Here is an 11,631-nt window from a genome sequence, read left to right as displayed (position 1 = left end):
TCACATAAAATCGAATTTGTATTTATAAATTTTCAAATCTCCACTCATCAGTATCCTCGATTGACTTTCTTAAATTCGATTGGTAAATAAACTAATATTATCATTTATTATAAGAAGGTATAGTATGATGTTACAAAAGGTAAAGCTTTAACTAAAAAAAAATAAGCCCAAGTATGTTACTACCTCGAGAAAATTCCAGCAAAAAGTCAATCCGCTCAAGTAAAAGTATTGCATTATTAATAAGATAGATAAATATTGATAAATTCATGTATTTAAAAAAATCTAATAAGGTCTAAATGTTTGATTCAATAACTTTCAAGTTCAATTGGCTTTGTCAAGAAATTAAAAATTGAGTAACAATTGTAGAACATAAATAATTTTTCCGTTTTGTTTGCTCCCTAAAAAAGTGTATAATTTTGTAAGGTACCTGCAGATTTACAAACTTCAAAATAAAGAGGATGCGTTTTTGTGCTTTTTTTCAAATGAGCGCAAAATGAGATTTCTTATTAAGTCGTTTTAAAGTAATGAGATTTTTCGAATTTTTTTTTTTCAACGCTGCAAATCTCTGAGTTTATACTATATTCTTTCATGTATAAAAGTTTGAAAATCTTAATTAAAACAAATGGTCAAAAATAAGAAATAAGTTTGCTCACAAGACTGAATGATTTCTAGAATTCGTCTTAAAAGCGGAACCTCGAGTTTCAATACTACATTGAACAATCCACTTTTTCAGTGATTCCTATTTCAGTTCTTTTGTTAAGAGTATCAGCTTATAGTCTATTTTTTAAAGATTAAGAGTAAGCTTAAAGAAAAAATTAAATTATTGATTTATTACATATTCATTGTTTATCAATTTACAAAAAAATTATCCACAGGTGAAAAAATGATTCAACTGGGATTGCTTCTTCTACTCTGCGCTAGAGCTTTCGCATATCCTGCGCTTACGTCTACGCCTGATCCTGCTTCTGTGAATTCAGATTCACTTCCGACCGCTTTTATGGCCTCGGCTCCATCTACGCCTGATGCTATGTCTGCGGCTGCACCTACGGCTATGCCAACACCCACTTCTATGCCTACGGGTACACCTACGCCTACTTCTACGTCAACGTCTACCTCTTCGTCTTGTCAACATTGTACAAATGTGCAAATCGTGCAGGATTTCGATCTTGAAAAAGTAAATATGAACCAAAATTATGCAGAAGTTGACAGAAAAGAGTTTGTCTCAAACTTAATTCAAAAATTATATCTAGATTTGCAATTACATTTCTAGTGTTTTCAAAATTATTAGCGAATGAAAAGAAACCCTCCATTTTAATATATATTTTTAATTTAGAATCAAGATGTAAGTCAAATATCTGCTCCTTATTTCTAACTTTGAAAAAACAAAATTTTTCGCCAAATCAATTTTAAAAATGTTTAATTTGTACATGATATAATTTTTTCATGTAGTTCCAGGGACGTTGGTTCGTATTAGGGAAATATGCTACTGCTGCTAATGCGTTAAAAAAATGCATGACTCCATACTGGTCGCTGAACGAGGAAGGTACATTAGCTGCTGAAATCGACCTAATAGACGGGGTGTAAGAAAAATATTATTTCATAATTTAAATGGGAGATATAGAGAGTTTGAAAAAATAATGTTGTAATTGGAATTAAATAACATTGCTATAAAAAATATAATTTGTAATCTATCGTTATCTCAAACAATATGTTTTTCTAAATTGATGCACACAATATCCTGGATGCAGAATCCAAATCTTGATAAATATTAACTCTTAGATGATATATGAATTCAAACAAATTTGATCACTTTTTATAAATTTCAGAAACAACGTAGCAATAACATATACCGGCGTTTCGACATTCATTGGAACTGAAGGAAGATATACTGTAGAATACGATAATGTAGATTATGGAGAACACTGGATTATATATACAGACTATGAGCGTATTTCCATCTTATTCTCTTGCGGTGATATAGCAATTGTCGGGTAACATATATTTTGAATTTAATTATTGTTTTTTCTTACGATCATAAAGTATTTACAAGCCACAGAAAACTAAAAGTATTCATATTTTTTCAGAGAAACTAATCTTATTATTTTGGGAAGAGAGCAACAGATAGATAAAGATTCTTTCGTGGACGCTTTGCAATTTATTATAGATCACCAGCTCAACAATGTGCCACTGGTTATAGAAGATTGGTCAGAATGTCCAGATTTGACCTGCTGATAAATTTTTCATGGAATTTTTGCCCTGATGAAATTCGCATTAACAAAGAATTGATAAAAGTGATCTGTTTGAACGTTTTTAATCGAATACAGAATTATAATTCAATACGCTCAATTACGTAATCACATGTAATATCTTCACTTACCAGTAAATATTTTATTTTCTCCTTGATGTTTGCTCTATTATTTTTTCCCTTCTGCGCTTTCCACCAAATTTCCAAGATATGAGGAATCGTTTGTGAATTTAAATTTCTACTACTCAAACAGCAGAGCAAGCAGGGCACAACTCGTATAATGTGACAGTGGTCCAAATTCGAAATCAGGCAGGAAAAATCAGGAGATCGAGGATCCATCGAAAAGGCAAAATATTTTACTTATAAAGTAAGAAAAGCGTACAAAATACAAAATAGACAAACGGATTCATAAACCAGCTCTGAATTCGATATTGAGTGTTTCAACTTTACTTGTATTTATAATGATATGCCACGAAGTTATATAAGTCACGAAGAAGATTGATATTCTACTACAAGAAACGAATGTAGGAATTTTCAACAAAACAAGGAATACTTTAATTTTTGTTGTAAAAAGATGAATTTTCAACAACAAAAAACAACACAATCTTCGTTGTAAACTCAACAAACACTTAGTGAATCATTAACCATTAATTTTTAATTAGAAGAATATTTCAAAACCTTTGAAACAAAATTTTTATTTTTGAAGATTTCATATAAAAAATTGTAAATCCTTTTTGAGAATTTTGAAATATTTTAAAAGTTCAAATAGCCGTATCAAAATTTCCAGAAAGAATAAAAATAAATTCTTTTTAATTCAATTTTAAGAGCATATTTTTAAATATTTATGAAATTTCGAAAATAGAATCTGGGATATCTGTGGTCGATTTTCTGAATTTTGCAGGATTTGCAAACAAATGTAGGAAATAATGGGGCATTCAAGTAAATTATAAAGGAAAATTTTCAATTAAATTACACGTTAACTACAAAAATCAAATAAAAAAATAATTAAATTGACTAGATCAATTTTCAACCGAACATATATGTTCGTACTCAATGAGATCAAATACCTATAAAAAAAATGTCTATCAAAAATGAAATACCTTAATCTACAGTCAAAAAAATTAATTTAAAAAAGGAAGAAAAAATAATTTTCTACTAAAGAAAGGAATTTAAAAAAAAACTGATTAATTCTATCTAAACGAATTTAACAAATTGTTAAAGAAATGTGCCGCCTAATCGTTAATTTTAATACCCAAAAAGTAAATTTTTTACCAAAAAAGGTTAATTTAAACTATTGCATATGAATTTTCAAGCAAATTTTGAATGTTCATAGAAATTTTCAACCTATCATGAATAAGTTCAATTTTCAGCTAAAAAAATAATTTACAACAACAAAAACTTAACCAAAACTGTTGAATAACTTAATTGTTTGTATTAAGTTTTTGTTTTCAAATTTAATATTTTAATGTAAATCAAGCATTTAAAATTCGTTTATCGTGAAAATACTATCTTAGGTTTTATTTATCAATAAAGTAGCTTGTGCTTATATCGCAGTTGTAAATTAAAGTATCTACGAATTTATTCTTATGTCTTGATTAAGGCAGTTGTGCCAAAATTCAGAAATCTGACTAAAATAGTTCTTCTATGATTTTAAGATGCAAAATATTATAACTAATGTCATTACATAATTTTTTATGAAAAATGTTAAAATCTACACAAAGAAACATTAACTTTAACAATGTCTTTTGCAAATGACTTTTTTTGATCGTTGCTCCTTACCAATTTCTGAATAGTGATTGCATTTTAATAAATGACGGGTTGCTTCTTCTGGGGAAACATTCTCTACTACTATAATGCTTGCAATATTAAAAATCAATCAATAATCTTAAATTTTTATGATTTGTTTAAAAAATGCTTTATCACGAAAAATTATCTAACGATTTCAGCCATAGAAAAATTTTCTTTGAAAATTGAAATCAGTAGAGTTGTAGCGAAGTTTTTCCGGAAAAAAATATACCTTTATTTATTAAAATGCAATCGTTTTTAAAAATTTGGCAAGAAGCGACGTTCAAATAAATTTCAACTGCAAGAAGCGTGATTAATATTAATGTTTTTTTTGCGTGAATTTTAACATTTTTCATTAAAATCATGCACTTTATTCAAAATGACAGTTATAATATTTTGATTCTCAAAATCAACGAGAAACTATTTTGTTTCCGATATTTGAATTTTGGCACGACAGTTACCGGAAATAAAATTTTACGATATAGGCATTAAATTTTTCTCATTTTCAACATGCAGATGAGTGTTACGTTTTTCTTACTCTTTAAAAATAAAAATAAAATTTTACTATGGAAATAAATAATATGACTGAAATTGAAGCGAGTTATTTTTGTAAAGGACACTTATTGCGCGCGTAGCGCACACAATATTCTATTACAGTAAACATTCAATATTACTTACTTTCATCAATGTCTTTATCATTTTATTATAATTATATGAATAAAGCAGTTTTTCTAATTGAAATCAAATTAATCTGTCAGCACGCGCTGAAATTGCATAGGCATATAACACTGAGCTTCACTGTTATTGTTCTTGTATTATTTTCTTATTCTTATATTTTGTTAATTAATAAAAAAACGTGAGAACAATAACAGTGAAGTTCAGTGTTATCGGCCTATCCAATTTCAACGCGTGATTATGGACTAATTTAATTTTAATTGAAAAATTAATTTATTCATACAATTATAATAAAATGATTTAAAAATTTATGAAAATAAGTAATATTTAATGTAATATTGAATTATTAATCAGTAATATTATATAAAAAAATCTTACCTTTGACGTTACTACACCTTTTGACGAAAATTTTTCGCTCTTCCGATTACCAATGTCAAAAAAGGGCCATTATTTAAAAAAAAATAAAGGTGACCTTGAAATAACAATAAAGGTCATGGTCAAGGTCAAAACTAAAGTAATCACTGGAACCCTCGTTGAAGTTACTTAAAGAATGACCTTAACCTTCGCCAAATAAATTGTACCTAAGGATTGATTTGGCTGTCCCGGAACTTTTTGGACACGTTGCGTATAAATATATATATATATATATATAGATTGATAGATAGATAGATAGAGAGGGAGAGAGAGAGAAATATTATTAATTCCTTATTTCTCCTATATTTTGCAATTATCAATCTTTACATTTCAAAAACATTAATTTTTTTCGGTTTTGATAAAAAAATTACAGTTGACCTTTAAATGACGATGAAGGTCATGGTCAAGGTCAAAACTAAGGTCATCACCGGATTCCTCGTTAAAGTTACTTAACTTACTAATGCATTAAAAATAATTTGTAGGCAGTTCTCTCATAAATCATAATATATACTTAAGGCAGTTTTACCAGTAAAAAATGTTATAATTTCTCTCCAGGCTTTCGATACACATGCAAAATAATAATTCTGAAAATATTATTAAATAAAGAGATTTGTTCATGTTACTCTTTCTCCTTGAAGCCTTTTATCAGAATAGATAATCGGGTATGCATTTCGAGGCCGCACGGTTCAATTTTTTGTTGCTGTGTACTACTTCTTCATAATAATATCTAGAAGTACACAGAGCCGGCTTTTTGATGAAATGGTTAGCTTTTTCTAATTAATAAAAAAAACCTGTGAATAATTACAATTAAGCTGACTGTTAGCTGTCCATGTATTTCTAACATGTGCCTATAGATTTATTTAATTTCAATTAACAGATTTAATTTATCTTTACAATTACAATAAAATGATAGAAGGAGTCGCTACACTTGGTAAGAATTAATGTAATATAAAGTAATAGTTAAAATGTTTAGGTTATACATAACTTCTTTACAAATAAACTGTTCATTTTTTAGGGAAAAGATGCAGCAAGTTCATAAGACAAGAAAAATGTATTATTTCGAGGACTTCAGTCGACCTATAACATAAAATATTTAATCGATTTGTTAAAAAATTTCTTAAATAACTGACATGTATGGAAATTCCATCAGTGAAAAACAGACCGTAGAGGTAACAACTTTTTCCCTACCCTGAATAATATAGGGTGCTTTTCCGAAAAAGAGCAAGCACAATTTTTAAATTATAGAACGAGAGGCAAAAACGTTCTCTAAAATAAAATTCTTAATTAGGGTCAAAATAAAGAAATACGTACTTTAAAGATATATATCAATGCTGAATTCTACAAATGAAAAAATAAGTACTTGTCATAAATTTGTTTGAATTTAAGTATATTTACCTCTTGAAAATTGGTCAAGGAATCATTTAATTATTAAAGAAAATTTTAAAAATTTGATCGAGAAACTGGCTCTATGTGGTTCGAGATATAATTATACATATGACTTAGGAATAAATTAGACAACGATATTCTACCGTGCTGCCTCAAAATTCAGAACTGATTAGCCATTCTAATAGAGGAGTTTCAGAGTCTGCGTACATATAAGCACGTTAAATTTCCTCAGCATGATAACGTCTTTCATTGACTAAACATCTATAGTTGACTAAATGAAAGACTATCAAACAGCATTTGTTGATAATTTTTTTTACGATGACTCGGTACAGGTAATATACATAAGAGCTCCCATAGAAAGTCGTATGATTTATTAATTTTCAGAATTGCTGGCCCTGACAATTTTCAATGAGGCAAGGCGAGAGTAGTTACGGCTTTCACCGCGGATGTGGCGCAGTACGCGTGTACTTACTAGTGTATATAGCGCAATATTACGCATTCCAGTTGTAGACGGTTCAGGTGGCTCTGACAACATCTTATTTATTTCTTCTGTAAAATTTTACTGTTACTACTCAAGATTGAGAAAAATTTAACATTTATCTGCATGATAAAACTGAGAAAAATGTAATATCTAGAAAGTAAAATTTTACTAAATGAATACAGAAGTATGAAGTAATTGATACTCTAATTTATAATGGCGATATGAGAACAAGTATCTTTATTAGCAAATAAGATCCAAAATAGTATTTTTACAATAAATGATTTTTGAATGCTTTATTTTCATTTAAATAATAACCAATTAGGTTTTGCTAATTCATTTTTTTTAGAAATTCATACAAATCTATTTTTTTCAGAAAGAAAACGGGAAATATCTTAAATATACAGGGTATTTAAATCAAATCTTACTCAAATAATTAAGTAGCGTAAGTAGCGTAAATAGCCATTAAAAGACTTTTTTGTTCAAAATTAAACTACTTTTTTTAAATTTTTGTGTTTTAAATTAATTTCTTGAAATGAAAATTTAACTTTTCCATGTTGAGTTAGAAATTTCTTTAAAAATCAAAATTTTCTCGAAAATTCATGCACTTTAATGTAAATTAATCTTTTTTGGTGGAAAATTTATTTTTTTGTGGAAAATTTAATGATTAGGTTAAGCATTCTTGAGAAAATGAAAAAATTGGTTAAAAATTGATTTATTTCTTTAAAAATTTACAATTCTCGCCAGAGAATTATTCATTCCGATTTAAAATTTATATATTCAGTAGAAAATGAATTTTTTTCTGTTGGCAATTAATTCTTTGGACTGAAAATTTAAGTATTCAATTTGTGACCGAAAATTTGATCTTTTTTGTAAACATTTAATTTTCTGGGCTAACAATTTATCTGTTTGTCTGAAAATTGATCTATTTTATTAGATATTTTTTTTGCAGGAATTTCCACAGTTTGGTTAAAAATTCGTTTATTTAGTTAACGATTCTTCGTTTTCGTTGAAAAATAATTTTTCTTAGCAAAAATTAAAATTTTTTGTTAATAATGCGTCTTTTGTGTCAAAAATAAATTTTTTAACTTAAAAATTAACTGCTCCATGTTTGACTCTACATTCATCTTCTCCTATTCAAACATTTGAGCATGTGTTAAAAAACCTTTTTATTTTACGTTAAAAATGAATTTTTTTATTGAAAATGTAGCGAATCCATTTTTGTTGGAGAATTGACATTTTTTAGTTGAAAAATCACTTTTCTGATTAAAAACTAATTTTTTTAACTATATGTGCAATTTTTTCGTACATCACATTATATTTTTTAAGCTAACTTTCTAATTTTGAACGCAGATTTTGAATCAGCAGCTAAAAATCTATAGGAATTGACTATACAGAAAAAACAATTGTTACGAAGGTGTCTGTAGTCTGAAGACACAATAAATTCCAAAAGACTTATCAGATTGGATCAAGCTATCGCAACCATTTTTAAGAATAAAGAGAAAGCAGGAGTTTTTAGACAGCTATTTTGGATAAAAATAAAAAAATTAGGGTATTTCTGAAATTTATAAGAACATTATTTTTAAGATTTACAAACTCTATGTACGGCAAATCGAAGTTCTCAAAAAAGTTTCTTTTCGTGAATTTTTGTTTTAATACCATTTTAAGCTAAAAAATTCACGATATAAAAAAGCCAGAAAAGAAAGTTTTATTTTAGAATGCCTACAGGAGTATCAGAAAAACACTTTTGAATTTTCTGAAAAAATCAAAAATTCAAATTTTGACCACACAAAAAATAATGTAAAATCAAAAATTCTATTTCTCGTTCAAACTATGTAAGCCACAAAAATATGAAAAGACTCAAAATTACGAACTTGGAAAAAGATCTGCGAGTTTGTTTTTTATCAGTTTTTGTAGGATGCGTTGTTTTTGTTTAATTCGCAATAAATAAAATTGAACATAAGACAAATGAGATTTCTAAACAATCCGCACAAGCTCGTTTTTTGATAGGAAGTGTAGTTTTTTATTTGAACTATGAAAAACGACATAAAACATAAGCTAATTAAATTTTCGAATAAAAGACACCAGGTACAATACAATTTTAATTACGAAATGGTTTTTTTTTTAATATTAAAATTTGCTTTGAAATTTCTTTCTTTACCAGAAGAGAAATTATAAACTCGAAATCTTTTCAATTTAAGCATTGATTATTAATAATTCACTAAATTGTTTGGTGAAAAAATCCTGCATTCGTTTCTTGTAATAGAATATTAATCTTCTTTATGACTAATATAGCTTTGTGACCATATAAATATAAATGTATCAAAAATGGAAACACTCGAGATATTATTTAGAACTAGTTTATGAATATGTTTTAAGATTTTGTATCTTTTACGCTTTTCTTACATTATAAATAAAATATTTTTCCTTTTCGATGGATCCTCGATCTCCTAAAGTTTCCTGACTGATTTCGAATTTGGACCATTGTCGCATCATGCGACGTGTGTCCCGTTTGTGCGTCCACTCAAATGCTGGAAATTTGAATTGACAAAAAATTTATCACACGTCAGAAAGTTGATGGAAAGCGCAGCAAGGGAGAAATAATACAGCAAAATTAAGGAGGAAACAAAATATTTACTTGTAAGTGAAGATACTACATGTAATTAATCTAATGATTTAATAGTAAATTGCAGAACTGCGTTATATTTCATTAGTATAAACCCTTCAAGTACGGATTGCAAAAATTACTCTATTGAAGTTTAATTTGATTTTCGATTGAAAAAGTTTAAACAGATAATTTTTATCAATTTTCAGCTAGTGCAAATTTCATGAAGGCGAACTTTTCACGAAAAATTTATTAAGTGCTCTTGATCTCATCTGGACAATTTGCCCAATCTTCTATATGCAGTGGCTCCACGTTTAGCAGATTATCTATAAGAAAATGTCGCAGCTTCCGCGAGAATCTCTTCTACTTTTGTTTTTTTCCTTGCAAAATAAAAACATTATTTATTATGAAAAAGTATCAATACTTTCAGCTTTCTGGGGCTTGCAAATACTTGATTTGCAAAAAAGGAATTGCATATCTTACCCATCACCTGATATATCATCGCAAATAAATTGAATGGCTTATTTATCATAGTCTGTATGTAAAATCCAATATTCTCTATCTGGTACACCTTCATATTTTGCTTCAGTTTCAATGAAAGTCAAAACGCCATGAACTTTTAGTGCTGTGTTGTTTCTAAAATTTATAAAAAGTGATTAAATATTTATAAAATAATAAAAGTAATGCTATTTTTCTTATGCTACTTCTATCAGTTAAATTTTTGATTCATATTTACTCTTTTCAGCTAAAAATTCTCCATTACTTTCACATGCGGACAAGGTTCAGATGATGTAGAATGTGCGAAAACTCCAGCATACAGTAAAACGAGGAATCCCACTTGAATCATTCTCAAAACTGAATAGGATTCGAAATTGATAGTCAAGGAATATAAAATAATTTAACAAATTTTTTTCTTAAAACTTATTCTTGCTGCTATGATTTTATAAAAATTGTCTATAAGCTGATACTCTTCCTATCAAGACTGAAATAGGAATCAAAGAAAGAGCTGACTTTATAATCTACTCAAACTAGAGGTCCGGCTTTAGGTACGCATTTTCCTAGCATTTAGTCTTTTTGGAAAATCTTTTTGTTCATTTTTTTATTATTTTCATATTAATATTTGCTGAATTTCATACAAAAAAGAGTATAGTTAACATATTTGTAACCATATGCTTTTATATGTGAAAGTTTAAAAATATTAATTTAAAAAAAAGACAAATACGTATTCTAGATGTGAACAAAAAAAGTAATCTCTTTGGAGTTCCTCCTAGAATGCATAGATTTGAAAAAGCTCCTGGTTATGCGTGATTTTCACATATAATATACAAAGATTGTACGAAAAAATTTTTACAAACAATAATTCCGAAGTCCTTCCGAATTGTTGATGGAATTGGGTTTCATTAGCTCATCCGTATTGGATTTGCTATTTTGAATTTTCGTGTTTAGACTTCATATGGGGCATTATTCCTCAACTGCCCCAACTCAAAAAGTCATGTTTTTCGATTGTCTTTAAATTCTGGGAATATGTTCGCCTACCCAACAGTAGTTAATCCACAAACGTATAGACTAGGATTACCAACCCTCCCCAAGTGAGGGGGGGGGGTTGAATTTTCTACCCCAATGCCTGCAGGGGTAGTTTCAAACGCCTGTAACTTCCTTTCTGATTACGCGATTTAAAATTTTTATGAGGGTTTTGAAAAGTGCTTTTTACACGCTTTCATCCTATTTTATTATTTATAACAAAAAAAATTGTTTAAACAATTTTTTCAATAAATCAATTGTTTATTTAACTTTTTTCGCAATTCAGGCATCTACGATTTTTTTTTAAATAGTTTCAAAAGAAAGCTTGACTTTTTTATTATGAAAAATGTCTAATAAGAAAATGGACAAATTAAAATTCTTTGAGTTACAGAGCCGGTTGTAGAGGGAGTCCTCGCACTTGCACTCGGGCGTTATGCGGCAGCATACCGCGGAACAGTTTTCAAGTATGCCATTTTTTTCTATTACTCACATTGATCCAAAATTGCATGAAGTCATCGGAAA

General features: G+C 28.3%; 1 protein-coding gene across 3 annotated transcripts in view; it reads left to right on the top strand.

Annotated features, from left to right (window-relative positions):
• LOC117170284 (apolipoprotein D-like) overlaps positions 1-2,403 on the top strand; it is a 15,226-nt gene extending 12,823 nt beyond the window's left edge. For all 3 annotated transcript variants that reach the window (XM_033356955.1, XM_033356956.1, XM_033356957.1), the window contains 4 exons: positions 876-1,174; positions 1,450-1,580; positions 1,827-1,991; positions 2,085-2,403. In XM_033356955.1, the coding sequence (XP_033212846.1) occupies positions 876-1,174; positions 1,450-1,580; positions 1,827-1,991; positions 2,085-2,232 (743 nt within the window). In that variant the 3' untranslated portion in view covers positions 2,233-2,403. The remainder of the gene's footprint in view (positions 1-875; positions 1,175-1,449; positions 1,581-1,826; positions 1,992-2,084) is intronic.
• The last annotated feature ends 9,228 nt before the right edge of the window (positions 2,404-11,631 follow it).

This window comes from Belonocnema kinseyi, chromosome 3 (assembly GCF_010883055.1).
Source record: "Belonocnema kinseyi isolate 2016_QV_RU_SX_M_011 chromosome 3, B_treatae_v1, whole genome shotgun sequence".
In the NCBI taxonomy this organism is placed as follows: Eukaryota; Metazoa; Arthropoda; class Insecta; order Hymenoptera; family Cynipidae; genus Belonocnema; species Belonocnema kinseyi.
This window is presented reverse-complemented; position numbering and strand designations above follow the sequence as displayed.